Source organism: Sciurus vulgaris, assembly GCF_902686455.1.
Source record: "Sciurus vulgaris genome assembly, chromosome: 4".
Lineage (NCBI taxonomy): Eukaryota > Metazoa > Chordata > Mammalia > Rodentia > Sciuridae > Sciurus > Sciurus vulgaris.
This window is the reverse complement of record NC_136464.1, coordinates 98,331,341-98,352,247: the sequence shown is the minus strand read 5'-3', so window position 1 is coordinate 98,352,247 and position 20,907 is coordinate 98,331,341. Positions and strand designations below refer to the sequence as shown.

At 42.2% G+C, this 20,907-nt stretch overlaps 1 protein-coding gene and 1 pseudogene across 2 annotated transcripts in view; one reads left to right on the top strand and one right to left on the bottom strand.

Annotated features, from left to right (window-relative positions):
• Window positions 1-732, bottom strand: part of RNF17 (ring finger protein 17) — a gene marked incomplete at its 5' end in the record, with an annotated part of 117,782 nt that extends 117,050 nt beyond the window's left edge. The window contains one exon of the mRNA XM_079138814.1: window positions 603-732. Within this exon, the coding sequence (XP_078994940.1) occupies window positions 603-732 (130 nt within the window). The remainder of the gene's footprint in view (window positions 1-602) is intronic.
• A 5,591-nt stretch (window positions 733-6,323) lies between these two features.
• LOC306660529 (60 kDa heat shock protein, mitochondrial-like) lies at window positions 6,324-8,418 on the top strand (annotated as a pseudogene). The gene has a single exon. The product of its transcript is annotated as a 60 kDa heat shock protein, mitochondrial-like (transcript).
• The last annotated feature ends 12,489 nt before the right edge of the window (window positions 8,419-20,907 follow it).

Below are 20,907 nucleotides of genomic sequence, written 5' to 3'. Positions count from 1 at the left end.
TTTATTTTTGATAGACAGGAATGAAGATAAGTTCTGGTGTTCTAGTGAACAGCAGGGTGACTACAATTGTCAATATCACCTTGTACATTTCAAAACAGTTAGAAAGGATTTGAAACATTCTTGTATCTACTCTTTCATCAACCTGCCAACTTGGGAAAGTTTGAGAAACTGGAGCCAAAGACACTTCGTGGTTGGCTAGGGCTGTAGCTCAGCGATAGAGAGTTTGCCTACCATGTAGGAGGCCGGTTTGATATTCAATACTGGGGGTGGGGGAAGTCTTCGAACTGCTCTATGAAGGGTAGAATAAAGCCACCTGAGCCTCAAGTTCCCTGGGTAGAGGGTGGGTGAGGACACAGGTGGGGAAGTGGAGAAAGTCATGGAAGGGTGGGACGCTACCCCCAACCTGACCCAAAGGGTTTCCGCAACCCCTAGTCCTGTGATTTGGTTTCCTCTGACATCTAGATGCAGGTGACTGAGCCACCGCGGGCGTGGATTTGGTAGGCCCCCGGCCCTCCAACGGTCCTTACTCCCCTATCTACCTCCCACGCCTCATGGGCCACCTGCCCACAGCCTGGATACCGAACAACCCTCCGACTCCTCACCTGAAACTCTGGACACCCTTCTTTCACACCGAGTGCACTGGATATCGGTGGCACCCCAGGTCTGACTCTTACTCCCCACGGGCTGGTAAGAAGACAAAGAAAATCGGGCAGTCGAAGTCTCTGCCGCCATCCCTGCCTCGTTTTGAGGTGAGGAATTGCGCCGCGTGCACGTTCCGTAGGCTCTTGTGGCAATGACCAATCATCAGAGGGCCACAGCCACAGATAGCCAATCAGTGGGCCGGGAGGTCAGAGCCCGCCCCTGAGGTTACCCCTGATGGGGTGTGGCCTCTGTGGGGCTGAGCTGTTTTTCAGTTTTAGCGGGAACACCTGGGTTCCAGGAAGGGCCCAGGGTGGGGAAGGACCGCACATATTTCCAGTGTTTACCCAACAAACCACCACCTTATCATGCTTAATGAACTCAGATTCAAATTCTGCATATTATAATTTACAGTATGAGGGACTTCACAAGTAGTAAACAATGCTTTATGCGGAAGTGATCCCCCTTCTCTACTCTTGTGCCAAGGCTAGAAGCCCTTCACTTGTGTGCTAACCATGTACAGGGCTTGACTAATAATAGCCCTAGGGGAGAATTCAATAGCTACTGAGCTATTGTTAGGGGAGATTGAATTAATGGTTTCAAACTAAGTAGTGATCATTACTGATGGTTGCTGAGGCTACTATACAAGGCACTATGCTAAGTGTCATTGGAGATGCCAAGAATTTATAAACTAATAGTTTCTACTTGAGAGGTATGTAATTCTATACCTAAAAATGGTAACTTCTAGAAAGTGCTGAAAGCTGGACACCTACGGTTGGAGACATTAAGAATTACTGCAGCTGAAGAAAGTCAAATGGTCTGCAGTGGAATAGTAAGTCAAGCTGGTAGATATAGGGTTGTCACTAGACCTTAAAACCTGAGAAGTACTTATAGGAATAAACAGGAAATGAGGTATTCCAGGGAGACAAAACACATAAGCAAGGTGAAAGATGCAACAGCTTCTTCAGAATTTTCCTAGAGTATTAGTTTCCTTAGAGTAAATTTTTGGTTGCTGTTTTTGGTACTGGGAATTGAACTTATTGAGTTACTTTCCTGGCTTTTTGATTTTTTATTTTGAGACAGTGTCTCATTAAATTGCTGAGGCTGTTCTTTGACTTGCAATCCTCCTGCCTCAGCCTCCTGAGTGGCTGAGCTTACAGACAGATGCCCCCTCCCTAAAGTAAGCTTTTCCAGAAGGTATGTTGGGGTAGAATTTTGGAGTGGCTTGGAGTCTGGACTTTGACCTTTAAGCACAAGCGGATAGGACCAGTTTTGTGAACAAGGAATGAAGTAATCTGGCCTCAAAGGGAAAGTGTACTTGTGAAGAATCTACCAGAGGTGGCAAGTCTGCATGTGTGTATGAGAAAGAGAAACAGAAGTACTCTGTTCAAAGGCTCACCTCCTACTCAAAATCTTTTAAAAAAATCTTTGTACTTTACTGATTAAAAAACAAACAAACAGAAAAAGTCTATTCCCATTGTATGCATCCAATAGTTTCTCTTAATCTATAATGGAACTCAGGGTACTAACCAAGCCAGTATTCCATGTAACATGTTAATTCTTTTATAATTCTGTGAGCTCTATATCCTATTCTCCTCATCTGGAATGCTCACCTCTTCATTAATTTATAATCAATGTATCCATCATTGGTCAGCTTTAGAACCTTAAAACCTTTCTCCACATGTAGCAAGTCTCTTTTTCCACTAGAATATATTTATTATAATTTAAATAGTGATAGTCTTATTGTGCAGGGATTGGTCTTGGGTCATAATCTGAATATCTAATGTGAAGCAGTACAGTAGAGTCATTTCTATCACTAAGCATGACTGAGGAAATTAGGCCTTTGATAATGACAGAAGTTGAGTAAATCTTGGATAAGTCAGGGATGGTAAAAAATATAATGATGTATATTTAAACCCCATATGTTAAAAAACTTAGCTCTTACCAAGATTTTTCAAGTAAAGCATCCAGAGTTACCTTCTATCATTTAATTTAGTTTGTTTAAATTTTTTGGTGTTGGGGATGTAGCTTAGTGAGATTGTTTGCCTAGTAAGCATTAGGTCCTGAATTTGAGACCCAGTTTGGGGGGTGGAATCCTTTATTTGGAATTTTTTATTAATGTCCCATTGACTACAACAAATTCTTAACATGACTTTAGAGGCCTTTATGACTTTGGCCCTGCTTAACTCTCTAGCCTCATTTTACCTTCTCTTCACTATTCTTCAGATAACACTAGCAGTTCTATAAGTAGGTCAAGTTCTTTCCAGTTTCAAAAACTTCTGCCTGGAACTCTCTTCCCTGCACTATTTTTTAAAATCACCAATTTGGTGCCATGGCACACCCCTGTAATCCCAATTACTTGGGAGTCTGGGGTAGGAGGATGGTAAATTCCAGGCCAGCCTGTGTGACTTAACAAGACCTTAACTGGAAAAAAAAAAAAAAAAAAAAAAGTCCTGGGGATGTAACTCAGTGGTAAAGCACCCCATAATACCACCAAAACAAAGAACAACAACAAAAACCTCCTTGTGACTTTAATTCAGGTTTCCTCAATGACTAATAAATCTAGCATGTTTATTGGTCATTTGGGCTTCTGTGTTATTACTGTTATTGGCAGCCAAACCAGGGACCTGCCTGGATCCCAGCTGGCCACATTTGGCCATGTTAGAAATACTGTTAGGTCCTTAGGCCAAAATAACTTCATTTTGAAAATCAGCACCTGCCCACCAAGGCATGACCTTTCTGGTAGGCCCACCCTGAAAGAGTTCTTAACTACCGAAACCACAGCAAAGATATCAAGTAACAATCACAGGGCCAAACAGGTTATTTTTTAACTACTCCGTTGCACATGATTATATTGTTCAGAAGTTTTTTCCCACAGGCTGCTGTGCCTTGTAGAGGGGCAGCCTGGCAGACTCTTGTTGTCAATAACCTTTGCTTGAACTCAGAGTTGTGTCTCTCGTGGATATTTGCGCCAGTTACCCTAACATTCTGGTGCCAAAATCCGGGAGGGGATCCACAGTTATTACCTGCTGACTCTCCCTTCCTAGGGATCTGGGTTGCCTTGACCATGCTCCCTCCTCCTTGGCCCATATACATGATAGGGTGTTTCTGCCTCTTGCTGTTGCCAACCTCCTCACCCACCACAGAATTTGATTCTCGACAGCCTTCTCTCTACTTGGCAGTGAGTTCTCAGAGCTCTTCTACCTTGGCCCTGAAATCTCTCTCGCTACACTGGGTCAGGATCTCCCTCAGTTTCAGCTGTGGACCTGTCAGGGACAGTGATGACCCTCACTGATGGTCTGCTCCTTTGTGGGAAATCAGAGAGGTTGTGGGGATGCCCCTTCCTCTCGTTTTTCTTCTACGGGCTCCTGAGAACTCAGCCAGGGACTCTGTCCAGTCTAAAATTCCCCTCAGCTTTCTCCTCAGAAACCTTCGGCCTCTCCATTTGACTCCAGATCTCAAACCTTGAAAGCTCATCTTCTATTGCAACACAGTCTGACTTCAATATAAATTAGATAATGACTCCTCTTGGTCAGAGAATAGGACCTTCAATCCCAATCCACTATACAGGATTTACATAACTTCTGTCACCACAGTGGCAAGAGGGTAGAGATTCCTTATGTTCAAACCTTCTCTTTTCTTTGCTCTCACACCTCTCTGTGTCAGTCCTGCTCCCCTGCACAGGTCCTCCTTGCTCCCTCTCCCTTAACCCTTTCACCTTCCAATCCTAACGACTTTCTCTCTTTTGACCCACAAGATCACTTTTCACTTTCTCAACTTCCACCCTGTGCTTCTTCATCTGCTCCCCCAGCCCAAGCACATTAAGATGAGACACATAGAACCAACCTTGCTCTTCCTGTTGGAACTACCACCGTACCCTCAGAGAGGCCTAACTGAGATTACCAAACCAATGGCTGCACACTTAGAAATCAGATGGTTATTTGTCTCCTGGCAAAATGACTTCTCAGAAGGTGGTTAACTTTGATAAACTTAGGGAAATTACCCAAGAACCTAATGAGAATTTAGCCTAATTTCTGTCCCATTTTACAGAGGCTTTTCAACACTATACCAAAATTGATCCACCATTCCCAGATGGCACTATCATCCTAATGACCCATTTTATCTCCTAATCTGCCCCAGATATTGAGAAAAAATTTAAGAGGTTAGAGGAAGGCCCCCAAACACTCCAATCAACTATTCTTATAAGTACCACACGCTAACCGATTGCGCCACTGGAGCTCCCAATCAACTATTCTTAATGCTGCCTTTAAGGTTTTTAATTATAGAGAACATCATAAAATAGAAAAGGAGAAACAAAATGCAGCCTATAAAAATAAATTAAAAAAAGGAAAATAAACTATATATTATAAATTATATATATAAAATTATATCTATATCTATATATCTATATCTATGTATATATCTATATCTATCTATCTATATATATCTATATCTATCTATATATCTATCTAAAAGAAAAAGAGAAAAGAGATAAAGCCAAATTTTGACTTTTGGCACAGGCCCTGCATGGCAAACGTAAGGATACAAACGTAAGGATACTTCTGATAAAGGGCTCTACAAGGCACCTTCTGGACCTTGTTTCAAGTGCAAACAGGAAGGACTGGGCCCTTACATGCCCTAATACCAGACCACCACCCAACCCATGCCCTAAATGCAAAAGGGATAGACGCTGGGTGGTCAATTGTCCATCCACCCGAGGTGAGGGGCTAAACCTTCCCTCTTCCTCGTCCCTAACTAACCTCATAGGGCTGGGTTCCAAGGACTGAAGGTGTCAAGGACTCTCCACCCCAAGAACCATAACACACACTGGTAGCCCAGGGTAACTGCCACTGTTGAAAGTAGTCCAATTTACTTCCTCATTGATACAGGAGCAACTTTTTCAGCTTTATCAGAATTTGGGGGACCAACCTGGCCTTCCAAAATCTCTATAATTGGGGTAGAGGGAATAACTTTCAACCTACACATAACAAACCCTCTACTATGCAGTATCGAGGGGAATCCTTTTACCCATTCCTTTTTAATTATACCTCATTGCCCCACTTCCTTAATGGGAAGAGACCTCCTCTCAAAATTTCAAGCCTCTCTCACCCTTCATTTCCCTTCCATAAATTCCAGTATGAAACAGTCCAACTGGTGGCTACAGATCTCTCTCCTTCCTCTTCTTACCAACCCCTGTTTTCCCCTACACACACACCACTTTGCTTCTTTCTTTGGCCTCAAGTAACCCACCTCCTCCACCCCCTCTGCCTCCACACTTGGTCCACCCTCAAGTTTGGAATCTGACCCATCCAGCTATCATGTCTCATCAAATGCCCATCCACATATCCCTGAAGGACTCCTCCTCTTTCCTATGTCAGCTCCAATACCTAATATCCCTGAGTCATCTCAGAGGGCTAAAACGCATTCTAAAAGGTCTTCTTAAAAAAGACTCCTTCATCCTACACATTTTCCTTGTAATACTCCCATCCTGCCTGTTAAAAAAAAAAAGCAATGGAGCTTATTGTGTAGTCCAAGATCTCCACATCATCCTGTGGTTCCCAGCCCATATACTCTACTGTCTCTCATCCCTAATGATGAGATTAGTTTACAATCTTAGATCTTAAAGATGCCGTTTTCAACCCTCACTCGCCACAGACAGCACTCCCTGCTGAAGACCTGCAGAAATGCTTCACTTACCCACAGTCCTTTGCCAAATGAGACGAGTGTCTAGGGTGCTGGCTCCTCATCTCACTCAGGCTTATGCCAAGGATATAAAATTTGGTGCAGGTGCCTGAGCCTTAATGCTTCAAGGTGTAGGCCTTTTAACTGATGCTGTAGCTATTACAATGGGGCCAAAGGGAAGAACAGTAATTATTGAGCAGACCTGGGGAAGTCTCAAAGTAACAAAAGATGGTGTGATTGTTGCAAAGTCAATTGATTTAAAGGATAAATACAAAAATATTGGAGCTAAACTTGTTCAAGATGTTGCCAATAATACAAATGAAGAGGCTGGGGGTGGTACCACTACTGCTACTGTATTGGCACACTCTATTGCCAAGGAAGGCTTTGAGAAGATTAGCAAAGGTGCTAATCTGTGGAAATCAGGAGAGGTGTGATGTTAGCTGTTGATGCTGTAGTTGATGAACTTAAGAAGCAGTGTAAACCTATGACAACTCCTGAAGAAATTGCTCATGTTGCTATGATATCTGCAAATGGAGGCAAAGAAATTGGCAACATCATTTCTAATGCAATGAAAAATGTTGGAAGAAAGGGTGTGATCATAGTAAAGGATGGAAAAACACTCACACTCAATGATGAATTAGAAATTATTGAAGGCATGAAGTATGATGGAGGCTATATTTCTCCATACTTCATCAATATATCAAAAGGTCAGAAATATGAATTACAGGATGCTTATGTTCTATTGAGTGAAAAGAAAATTTCTAGCATCCAGTCCATTGTACCTGCTCTTGAAATTGCCAATACTCACTGTATACTCATGGTCATAATTGCTGAAGATGTTGATAAAGAAGCTCTAAGTACACTTGTTTTGAACAGGTTAAAAGTTGGTCTTCAGGTTGTGGCAGTTAAAGCTCTAGGTTTTGGTGACAACAGAAAGAACCAACTTAAAGATATGGCTATTACTATTGGTGGCACAGTGTTTGGTGAGGAGGGTTTTGAAGATGTTCAGCCTCAACTTTAGGAAAAGTTGGAGAGGTTATTGTCACCAAAGGTGATGCCATGCTTTTGAAAGGAAAAGCTTTAGATAAAGCTCAAATTGAAAAGCATATTCAAGAAATCACAGAGCAATTAGAAACCACAACTAGTGAATATGAAAAGGAAAACCTAAATGAACGACTGGCAAAACTTTCAGATGGAGTAGCTGTACTGAAGGTTGGTGGGACAAATGATGTTGAAGGAAATGAAAAGAAAGAGTTACAGATGCCCTCAATGCTACAAGAGCTGCTGTTTAAGAAGGCATTGTTGTGGATGGGGTTGTGCTCTGCTTCGGTGCATTCCAGCCTTGGACTCATGAACTCCAGCTAATGAAGATCAAAAAGTTGGCATAAAAATCATTAAAAGAACACTCAAAATTCCTGCAATGACTATTGCTAAGAACGCAGGTGTTGAAGGATCTCTGATAGTTGCGAAAATTCTGCAGAGTTCCTCAGAAGTTGGTTATGATGCTATGCTTGGAGATTTTGTGAATATGGTGGAAAAAGGAATCATTGACCCAACAAAGGTTGTAAGAACTGCTTTATTGGATGCAGCTGGAGTTGCTTCTCTGTTAACTATAGAAGTTATAGTCACAGAAATTCCTAAAGAAGAAAATGACTCTGGAATGGGTGCAATGGGTGGAATGGGAGGTGGTATGGGAGGTGGCATGTTTTAACTCTCAGAATAGTGCTTTACCATTATTAATGAACTGTGACAGGAAGCTCAAGGCAGGGTTCCTCACCAATAACTTCAGAGAAGTCAGTGAAGAAAATGACTGAAGAAAAGACTGGTTGATGTTTAAGAAAATCACTATAACCATCAGTTATTGGTTTCATTTGACAATATATAATGGTTTACTGCTGTCATTGTCCATGCCTACAGATAATTTATTTTGTATTTTTGAATAAAAAGACATTTGTATATTCCTGATACTGGGTGCAAGAGCCATATACGAGTGTACTGCTTTCAACTTAAATCACTGAGGCATTTCTGTTACTATTCTGCTAAAATCAGGATTTTAGTGCTTGCCATTACCAGATGAGAAGTTCAGAAGCAACCTTTCTGGAGAATAAGAATAACTGTGTACAAAGTAGAGAAATATCCAATTATGTGCAACCTTTGTGTAATAAAAATTTGTTTAAAGTTAAAAAAAAAGATGCCTTTTTCTCTATCCCCATACATCCTGACTCACAAGATATCTTTGCCTTTACATGGACTGACCTGGATTCTCATCATTTCCAACAGCTCACCTGAATAGTTCTCTCCAGGGATTTTGAGACAGTCCCCATTTCTTTGGCCAAGTACTTGCTAAGGGTCTCTCTTCTCTTTCTCTGTCATCCAGTCTTCTCCTACAATATGTGGATGATCTCCTTCTCTGCAGTTGCACCTTTTAGGACTATCAAAATCACACTATTATCCTCCTCAACTTCCTTGGGGTTTCTCCATCAAAAGCACAGATATCTAGAACCTCTGTCCTCTACTTTGGGGTCCATCTCACTTCCTCATGTCAAGAAATCACTGCCAATGGCAAGTCAGCTATTTCCCACCTACCTACCCTCACCACAAAGGGAGACATACTCTCCTTCCTGGGTATCACTGGTCTCCTCCGTCTTCCCAGTTTTGGCTTGCTGGCCAAACCTTTATATGAGGCAGCAAAAGGAGATCCTAAAGAGCCCCTTGATCCTTCTAATCCCATCTCCACCTCTTTCAAAACTCTAAAGAAGGCCCTCATTACTGCACCTACACTTAGTCTCCCCAATCTCTCCCAACTTTCTATTCTCTATGTTGTTGAGAGAGAGGGCTTAGCAGCCTTTTTGGGACAACAGAAAGAATGGTCCTTTGCCCCTGTGGCATATCTCTTCAAACAACTCAATTCTACCACCAGGGGCTGGGCTCCCTGTCTCTTCTCTCTCACAGCAGCTGCTCTCTTAGCCCAGGAAAGCAAGAAACTCACCTTTGGATGACACACCACCATTCTCTCCCCCCATCACCTTTCTGACCTTCTGACTCATAAGGCTTTTCAGGTTATGGCCCCCTCCTGCTTTCTACTGCTCCAGGTCTCCTTCATTGAAGACCCCACACTGTCTTTACACTCTTTCCCATCCCTAAACCCTGCTACCCTTCCTCCTAATCCTCAACTACCAGTTACACACTCCTGCCAGAAAGTCCTGGGTGAGATTCTCCCTCACCCCTCCCATATACAGGAAGGAACTCTATGCAACCCCCATCTCTCATGGTTCATTGACAGGAGCTCCTTCATCCACCAAACACAGTGACATGCAGTCTATGCTATTGTTTCCTCTGCTGCTATTATAAGGCACACTCTTCCCCTAGGCACAACCTCTCAAAAGGCTGAGCTTATTGCCATCACCCAAGCCTTATAATTGGCAAAAGGAAAATGTATCAACATTTACATCTATTCAAAGTATCCTTTTCACATTCTCCAATCACCTTCTGCCATACGGAAAGAAAGAGGTTTCCTGTCAACCAAAGGCACTCCCATAGTTAATGGACCACTAATACTTGAGCTGCTTAAAGCAGCTCACCTTTCTTCCAAAATAGGGATAATTCACTGTAAAAGTCATCAGACTGACTCCTCTCCTATTACACAAGGGAACAATAAAGCTGACCAAGAAGCCAAAGCAGCAGCACTTTCTGATCCACCTAACACCCAACTCCTCCTCACTCCTTCAATAACCCCTTATTACATGCCAGAGGAACACAATTTATACAAACAACAAGTGCCACAACAGAAGGTCCCTGGTTAAAGATTAGCGGAAAATATGTGCTCCCACAGGAACAGCTTCTCACTATTCTCACTCAGATTCACAAACCCCATCACATCAGTTTCAAACCTCTCCTCTATCTCCTCTGGCTACACATTCCCTATCATCTTCAGTCCTCAGGAAAAGTAGAAGGAGCTAATTCTCTCCTTAAATTCCAGCTCACTAAACTGTCCCTAGAGTTAAAATAGCCCTGGACAGTCTTTCTGCCTTTGACCCTTATGTGTTTGAGAGGCACTCCACTTTCCCTTCCTTTATTAGCCCTTTTGAACTTTTGTAAGTCTGCCCTTTCCTCCTGGGATCTGCCCCTGTTTCCCTGAGTTCTCTCAATGACTACTTTCTCACTCTTTTCCTAAGGAGGCATCTGCTCCATGAACATGAGGACAGGCTTGTACCTCAACCACAACCCTCCTCTCCACCACCTACCTGTCACCCTCATCCTGGGGACTGGGTGTATCTCAAAAATCCTCATACTTCTCCTCTATCCCCTAAATGGACAGGACCATTCCAAGTTCTCCTGACTACCCCAACAGCCATCAAGGTTGCCAGAAGACCCTCATGGTTTCATCTCAGCAAGGTTAAACTGACCTCTGTAGATGGCCGCCTCCTCTGCCTCCTTCTCCTGCTCTGGGTCCCAGGTACTCGTGCAGCTTAAAAAATTCCACTACAATCAGATTGACACGGATCTTAGAGGAACCGTAGGTTCATGCACTCTTGATACTGTTACTGGTCTTTTGTTCATACCCTGTCCATGGAACAACAGTATTTTCCTTGTGCCATATCTTCCCTGGCCCAATTTCAGGAATGAATCCCATCCCTCCACATACAATGCACCCTCTATGACTTCTTTCCAGAAGAAATCTCATTTCTCTTCTTTACTTCTATTCTCTTTTTCTCTCCTACACATTCCAAAACATTAGGCTCTTGGCAATTCCAGGTTCACAAAACCTGGGCACACCAACTCTTCTTAACTCCACCTGCTGGGATGGCACTCCTAACACTTCTGTCATTCTCCTACTTTGCTTCACCCTCCCCCACACTATGTCTCTACTCTAGTATCTACCTAACAGTTCTCTATGCAACACAACATACACTGTCATTCAGCCACCTCAGAGCCAATCTGGCATCTTCTTCCTCTGTGGAAGCTCCATTCTTTGCTACCTGACACCCCATCCCATATTCCCCCCTTCTGCCTCCCTGTCCTCCTCACACCTGATATAACCATATACTCTGAGGGGGAAGTTGAACTGGCCCTTTCCTCCCTCTCCTGGACTCCACTTCAACCTCTCAGATGCAAAAGAGCAATCCTTGCCCCAATCTTCATTGAATTAGTCATATTGGCAGCAGCTGGTATGGGGGTGGCAGGAATAGGTACAGTCACCCATCTTTACTATAAACTCTCCCCAAAATTGAAAGAGGATTTTGATTAGGTGGCAGATTCCCTAGAATCTCTTCAAATCCAAGTCACTTCGTTAGCCAATGTGGTTCTCCAAAATAGGAGAGCCATTGACTTACTAATGGCAGACAAGGGAGGCACTTTTGTATTTTTAGGAGATGAATGCTGTTATTTCACCAACAAATCCAGAATAGTCCAAGGAAAAATAGCTGAACTCCAGGAGAACATCAAGAAGTGCTACCAGGAACAGCAGCAGTCACCTCCCTGGAAACTTTTGGGCCAGACTCTCCCCTGGATGCTCCTATTGATGGGCCCCCTTCTTACAATCATTGTCTGGTAAATTGCCTGAAAAATTGTTTTACAAGATTGAGTAAAGGCACTCACTAATCAGATTGTAAACTACTCTTTATGAGCCAATATAGCCCCTTCCCCAGCGTTCCAGCCTAAACCCTTCTTTGCTCCCATTCAGCTCAAAGAAGCCAGAACAAGCACTGCCCCTTATTATTATAAGACAAAAGGCAGGTGGGAGATCCAAGATGGCAGACTAGAGGGAGGCTGCATTCTTTGTCTCTCTCTAACTCGGGGTTCAAGCAGAGGAAAATCTGTTTCTCTGTGAGGCAGTCTCTGCTGCTCATTTGATCCGCTGCCATTTACCCCGTTCGTCCACAATGATCACCTGCCATCTGCCAGTATATTGCCTACTTTTTGAGTGCAAATTGCTCACTGATTGCCGCCTGTCATCTACCATTTGCCCATTTGCCTGCCTTTCACCTACCCATCACCCACTGCCCGAGATCCACCTGCCAATCATCCACTATTAGCCTGTAGGCCGCCCACAGACCGCCAGCAGATCGCCTGCAGCCTGCTGTTGCCTGGAAGTCCATTGTCACAGTACCCACAGGTTTGGTTACATGTGGCTGCCGTCATTTTGGGACAACAGCCAGGACCTGCAGGATCCCTGAGTGGACTGACCATGCCCCACCTCCAGGACCTAGCCCAACCAACTGTGCCCCACACAGACTTGGTTCCCCATTTGCCAACACGTTTGGAAGTTAGTGCAGCCATCTTCAATTATCCAGGAAGCAGAAGCCACCATTTTTAGGTGGGGCAAATCCCATTCTGAGATACCTGCCAGAGAATGGAAGCTCATTGTAAGGTACCTCTCATGCATCAGGTTACTGATGATGGGGAAGTTTGATTACTATATGACTATTATAGAGTAGATTTTTTTCTTTTTTCTCCTTTTTGAAAAATTTTGTTTTTATTTCTTTACTTTTCTTGCTCTATTTTCCTTTTGTTTACCTGTTTCCTCAGTCTTCATTTCCTTTTTCTCATGCTAACAACCAACTTCTTTTGATTCCACTTTCACTCTTCCTATGATCTAGTACCTCTTTTCTTATCACATTAACAGTTACATCCTACATCCCTTCCCATCCTCTTTGTCCTTCATTAGAAACTGTAGACCTCATTGAAAATCTCTTGGTTATACTCGTCCTTTCTGTTTATTATGATAATACTGTTAACATCTTCATAGGGGTTATTTGGTTTAGGTCTGCATATTTTCTGTACTAGGTGCTGCTAATATTGGTCTTCCCCTTAAAGAAGAGGTTTTGGAAAGCTGTAGGGTCACTATAAGCCTATAGGTGGGAAACTGCAATACCCCAGATCCACACTGCCAGAGGGGAAGATACATGACCCACATGAAAAACAAGGGAGGAAAGTGTTACAAACAAACCAAGATTCTATATTAATAGAATCCAGTGACAGCATGGTAGAAGAAATGTCAGAAAAACAGTTCAGAATATACATAATTAAAATGATCCATGAAGCAAAGAATGAGATAGGAGAGAAAATGTAGGCAATGAATGGTCACTCCAATAAACAGTTAAAAGAGCAACTGCAGGAAGCAAAAGATTGTTTCAATAAAGAGATAGAGATCCTGAAAAAACAAACAAAGAAACAAACAAATAGAAATCCTTGAAATGAAGGAAACAATAAACCAAATAAAAAAACTCAATAGAAAGTCTCACCAACAGACTTGATCACTTGGAAGACAGAACCTCAAACAATGAAGATAAAATATTTACTTTTGAAAATAAAGTTGCCCAAACAGAGAAGATGGTAAGAAATCATGAACAGAATCTCCAAGAACTATGGGACATCATGAAAAGACCAAATTTAAGAATTATTGGGACTGAGGAAGGCACAGAGATACAAACCTTTTCAATGAAATAATATCAGAAAATTTCCCAAACCTGAAGAATGAAATGGAAAATCAAATACAAGAGGCTTACAGAATACCAAATGCACAAAATCACAACAGATCCACACCGAGGCACATTATAATGAAAATGCCTAACATTCAAAATAAAAATAGTATTTTAAAGGCTGCAAGGGAAAAGCATCAGATTACATATGGAGGAAACTAATACAGATATCATCAGATTTCTCAAACCAGAACCTAAAAACTAGAAGGGCCTGGAACAACATATTCCAAGCTCTGAAAGAACATGGTTGCCAACCAGGAATCCTGTACCCAGCAAAACTAACCTTCAGATTTGGGAACAAAATAAAATCCTTCCAGGAGAAACAAAAGTTAAAAGAATTTGCAAATAGAAAGCCTGCACTACAGAACATATTCAGCAAAAAAATATTTCATGGGGAGGGAATGAAAAACAACAATGAAAGTGAGCAAAGGGAGGAACTACCTTAATGGAAAAGCCAATCAAAGGAGAAACCAAGTCAAGTTAAAAACCAAAAATAAGCCCAAATGCCTGGGAATACAAATCATATCTCAATAATAACCCTGAAGGTTAACGGCCTAAACTCATCAATTGAAAGACATAGACTGGCAGATTGGATTAAAAAGAAAGACCCAACAATATGCTGCCTGTAAGAGACTCATCTCATAGAAAAAGACATCCACAGACTAAAGGTGAAAGGATGGGAAAACACCTACCATGCACATGGACTCAGTAAAAAAGCGGGGGTTTCCATCCTTATATCAGATAAAGTGAACTTCAAGCCAAAGTTAGAAGGAATAAAGAAGGACATTTCATACTGCTTAAGGGAACCGTAAATCAGGAAGATATAACAATTGTAAATATTTATGCCCCCCAAAATGATGCATCCATGTGCATCAAACAAATCCTTAGACCACAACACAATAATTCTGGGTGACTTTAACACACTGCTGTCACCACTAGATAGATCTTCCAAACAAAAACTAAACAAAGAAACCATAGAAATTAATAATACAATCAATAAAAGACTTAACAGACATATATAGAATATTTTACCCATCAATGAGTGAATACATTTTATTCTCAGCAGCACATGGATCCTTCTCGAAAATAGACCATATGTTATGCCACAAAGCAGCCCTTAGCAAATGCAAAAAAATAGAGATACTACCTTGTATTCTATCAGATCATAATGGAATGAAATTAGAAATCATTGATAAAATAAAAAACAGAAACTACTCCAACACCTGGACACTAAATAATATGCTGTTGAATGAAGCATGGATAACAGAAGACATCAGGGAGGAGATATAAAAATTCTTAGAGGTAAATGAGAATGATGATACAATACATCAAAATTTCTGAGACACTATGACAGTAGTACTAAGAGGAAAATTCATTGCATGGAGCACATTCAAGAAAAGAATAAAAAGTCAACAACTAAGTGATCTAACACTACATCCCAAAGCTCTAGAAAAAGAATAGAATAACACCAAAAGTAGTAGAAGACAGGAAATAATAAAAATCAGAGCTGAAATCAATGAAATTGAAACAAGAAACCCATTAAAAAAATTGACAAAACAAAAAGTTGTTTCTTTGAAAAAGTAAAAAAAATAGATAAACCCTTAGCTACACTAACAAAGAGGAGAGAGAAAACTCAAATTACTAAAATTTGTGATGAAAAAGAAAATATGACAGACACCCATTGAAATACATAAAATAATTAGAAGCTACTTTGAAAATCTATACTCCAACAAAATAGAAAATCTCAAAGACATTGACAGATTTCTAGGGACATATATTCCTCCCAAACTGAACCAGGAGGACATACACAATTTTAACAGAGCAACTTCAAGCAATGAAATAGAAGAAGCCATCAAAAGCCTATCAACCAAGAAAAGTCTGGGACCAGACAGATTCTCAGCTGAGTTCTACAAGACCTTCAAAGAAGAACTTATACCACTTCTTCTCAAAGTATTTCATGAAATAGAAAAGGAGGGAACCCTTCCAAATTCATTCTATGAAGCTAATGTCACTCTGATACCAAAACCAGACAAAGACACATCAAGGAAAGAAAACTTTAGAGCAGTATCTCTGATTAATATACTGACAAAACACCATAACAAAATTCTGGCAAGTTGCATACAAAAACACATTAAAAAGATAGTGCACCACGATCAAGTAGGGATCATCCCAGGGATACAAGGTTGGTTTAACATCCAGAAATCAATAAATGTGATTCATCACATCAGTAGACTTAAGGTTAAGAATCATATGATTATTTCAATAGATGCATAGAAAACTTTTGACAGAATACAACACCCCTTCATGCTCAAAACACTAGAAAAAATAGGGATAGTAGGAACATACCTGAACATTGTTGAGGCTATTTATGCTAAGCCCATGGCCAACATCATTCTTAATGGAGAAAAACTGAAACCATTCCCTTTAAAAATGGGAAGAAGACAGGGATGTCCTCTTTCACCACTTCTATTCAACATTGTCCTCGAAACTCTAGCCAGAGCAATTAGGTAGACTAAAGAAATTAAAGGGATAGGAATAGGAAAAGAGGAACTTAAACTGTTACTATTTGCTGATGACATGATTCTATATTTAGAGGATCCAAAAACCTCCTCCAGAAAACTTCTAGACCTCATCAATGAATTCAGCAAAATAGCAGGCTATAAAATCAACATGCATAAATCTAAAGCATTTTTATATGCAAGCGAAGAAACATCTGAAAGGGGAATGAGGAAAACAACTCCATTTGCAAGAGCCTCAAAAAAATTAAATACTTGGGAATCAATCTAACCAAAGAGGTAAAAATCTCTACAATGAAAACTACAAAACATTGAAGAAAGAAATTGAGGAAGACCTTAGACAATGGAAAGATCTCCCATGTTCTTGGATAGGCAGAACTAATATTATCAAAATGGCCATACTTCTAAAGGCTTTATACAGATTTAATGAAATTCCAATTAAAATCCCTATGACATTTCTCATAGAAACAGAAAAAGCAATCATGAAATTCATCTTGAAGAACAAAAGACCCAGAATAGCCAAAGCAATCCTGGGCAGGAAGAGTGATGCAATAGGTATCACTATACCAGACCTTAAACTCTACTATAGAGCAATAGTAACAAAAACAGCATGGTATTGGCACCAAAATAGACAGGTAGACCAATGGTACAGGATAGAAGACATGGAGACATACCCACATAAGTACAGTAACCTCATACTAGACAAAGGTACCAAAAACTTACAATGGAGAAAAGATAGCCTCTTCAACAAATGGTGCTGGGAAAACTGGAAATCCATATGCAGTAAAATGAAATTAAACCCCTATCTCTCACCCTGTACAAAACTCAACTCAAAATGGATCAAGGATCTAGGAATTAGATCTGAGACCCTTCACCAAATAGAAGAAAACGTAGGCCCAAATCACCATCAGTTGGTTTAGGACCAGACTTCCTTAACAAGAGCCCAATAGCGCAAGAAATAAAAGCAAGAATCAATAAATGGAATAGATTCAAACTAAAAAGCTTTTTCTCAGAACAGAAACAATCAATAATGTGAAAAGAGAGCCTACAGAGTGGGAGAAAATCTTTTCCACACACACTTCAGACAGAGCACTCTTCTCCAAAGTTTATAAAGAACTTAAAAAACTTTACAACCGGGGTTTTCAAGATGGCGGCCTAGAGGGTGGCTGCATTTCGTGTTGCTCCAGGACTCAGGATTCAAGAGAGGAGATATTGGGACGCTTGGGACCAACTCAAAGTAGCCGGGTGACTCTCACCCCCTGGGGGGGCATCCCGGATGGGACGGGGGTCCCGGAACGCAGGAAACTTTGTGAAGTAGAACTGCCGGCGAGACGCCCCTCCCCCCGCTGGAGCAGTGAACTCGGACAGCTGGGAGTGCCGTAGAGGAGGCCGCTCGGCACAGCGCTGGGACTCGGAGCAGCCACTGGGGCTCCGGCGGCTGCCCGGGGGAGGAGTGGCGGGAGAACTGTGTGGACTCAGGACACCGGGGCCTGCCCTGAGGAGGAGGAGAGGAGCGTGGCCACTTGGATTCGGAGAGACTGCACCAGAGCTGCAGGCGGTTGCCAGAGGAGAAGCCGCGCAGCGAGCTGTTTGGAATCAGAACGACGCTTCTGAACACCGGGGCCTGCCCTGAGGACGAGGAGGAAGAGGAGCGGCCGCTTGGATTCGGGTGACTACACGGGAGCTACAGGCGGTTGCCAGAGAAGGGGCTGCGTGGCGAGCTGTTTGCACTCTGACCACTTCTGAACCCTGGGGCCTGCCCGGAGGAGTAGGAGAACGAGGAGAAGGAGCGCGGCGGGTCCTTTGGACTCGCAGTGACTGCATTAGCGCTCCAGGCGGCTGCTCAGAGGAGGAGGCGAGTGGTGAGTTGTTTGGTCTTAAAGTGACAGCTCCTGAACACAGGGGGGCTGCCTGGAGGAGAAGCGTGGTGGGACGCTTGGTCTTGAGTGGCCACACCAGAGCTCCGGGCGGTGCCCAGAGGACCCGTGCAGCGGGTCACGTGGATTCAGAGCCACTCAGAGGGACTGCTCCTGAACACCCGGGGGGTTATCTGGAGAAGGAGGAGGAACGGGGAGGGTCACTTCGACTCGGAGTGATTGATTGCCCCGGGCTACGGGTGGTTGGTGGGAGGAGGAGGCACGAAGTGAGTTTCTTGGACTCCTAGTGACCGCACCGGCATACTGGGCGGCTGTCTGGAGGAAGAGGCCTGTGGCGGGTCTCTGGGACTCAGAGCGATTGTTCGGGGCCACAGGTGGCTGCTCAGAGGAGGGGCCACGCAGCCAGGCGATTAGGTGCAGAACAGGGTCCCAGGATCTAGGAGGCTTCTGGGTGGAAGAGCCGCACAGAGACAGGCTTAGGGCGGAGCGAAGGTTCCAGGCCTATGGGCAAATTCTCTGAGGAGGGGCAGCCTAAGGAGATTCATCTGCGAAGGGTGAGGCTCCCAGGCCCAGGAGGTAGGGCCGGGCCCCTGGAAACTTTGCAGAGGAAGGCAGCCCAGCCCAGGCAGTAGCTGTAAATTGAGGGGAACCTCTAGGAGGAAACTGACCAGGGAGACCTCCCCACTGGGTGAGTCTTCCCTGCCTGGTGAGGTTTCCCCACAAGGACGGTAAAACCAGAGACACAGGCCCAAACAGGCTTTGCCTCAGCCCACAGCCTAGGTCCCCTTTGGATGACCATTGGTCAACAAGTGGAGGCACCTCTGCCCACTAGCAGGGAATATACCCCACCTGAAGGCCACCACTCCTAGAGAGGCAGCTTCCTTGTGGAGCACCGCATTATCAACTTCCTCCAAGACTTCAGCCTACTGAAGGCTAAGAGGGGATATATATAGAAATCTTCAGGGACATTGTAAATCAACAGAGGAAATCTGCAATATCTCAGCGGTCCACTGATATCTGAACAACATGAGAAAACAAGGAAAGAAAATGCTGCAAACAAATCTAGATGTTACATCAATAAAACCCAATGACAGCATGGCAGAAGAAATGACAGAAAAGGAGTTCAGAATGTACATAATTAAAATGATCAGAGAAGCAAACGAGGAGATGAAAGAGCAAATGCAAGCATTGAATGATGAGATGAAAGAGCAAATGCAAGCATTGATTGATCGCACCAATCGACAGTTAAAAGAGCAAATACAGGAAGCAAAAGATCATTTCAATAAAGAGTTAGAGATATTGAAAAAAAAACCAAACAGAAATCCTTGACATGAAGGAAACAATAAACCAAATTAAGAACTCCATAGAAAGCATATCCAATAGGATAGAACACCTGGAAGACAGAACCTCAGACATTGAAGACAAAATATTTAACCTTGAAAACAAAGCTGAACAAACAGAGAAGATGGTAAGAAATCATGAACAGAATCTACAAGAACTATGGGATATCATGAAAAGGCCAAATTTAAGAATTATTGGGATTGAGGAAGGCCTGGCGAAACAAGCCAAAGGAATGAACAACCTATTCAATGAAATAATATCAGAAAATTTCCCAAATCTGAAGAATGAAATGGAAAATCAAGTTCAAGAGGCTTACAGGACTCCAAATACACAAAATTACAACAGACCCACACCAAGGCACATTATAATGAAAATACCTAACATACAAAATAAAGACAGAATTTTAAAGGCTGTGAGAGAAAAGAACCAAATTACATTCAGGGGGAAACCAATACGCATATCAGCAGATTTTTCAATCCAGACCCTAAAAGCTAGAAGGTCCTGGAACAACATTTTTCAAGCCCTGAAAGAAAATGGATGCCAACCAAGAATCTTATACCCAGCAAAACTTACCTTCAAATTTGACGATGAAATAAAATCCTTCCATGATAAACAAAAGCTAAAAGAATTTACAAAAAGAAAGCCAGCATTACAGAACATTCTCAACAAAATATTCCATGAGGAAGAGATGAAAAACAAAGAAGCAAATCAGCAAAGGGAGGAATTATCCTAAAGGAATTGTCAAATAAAGGAGGAAACAAGTTGTGTCAAACAAATAAATAAACAAAATTTTAAAAATGAACCAAATGACCGGGAAACCAAATCATTTCTCTATAATAACCCTGAATGTTAATGGCCTGAATTCATCAATCAAAAGACATAGACTGGCAGACTGGATTAAAAAGAAAGATCCAACAATATGTTGCCTGCAAGAGACTCACCTTATAGAATAGAGCATACCCATAGACTTAAAGGTGAAAGGATGGGGAAAAACATACCATGCACATGGACTCAGCAAAAAAGCTGGAGTATCCATCCTCATTTCCGATAATGTGGACTTCAAGCCAAAGTTAGTCAGAAGGGATAAAGAAGGTCATTTCATACTGCTTAAGGGAAGCATAAATCAGCAAGATATAACAATCATAAACATCTATGCCCCAAACAGTGGCTCATCTATGTATGTCAAACAAATCCTTCTCAATTTCAGAAACCAAATAGACCACAACACAATAATACTAGGTGATTTTAACACGCCGCTCTCACCACTGGACAGATCTTCCAGACAAAAATTGAACAAAGAAACCATAGATCTCAACAACACAATCAATAATTTAGACTTAACGGACATTTATAGAATATTCCATCCAACCA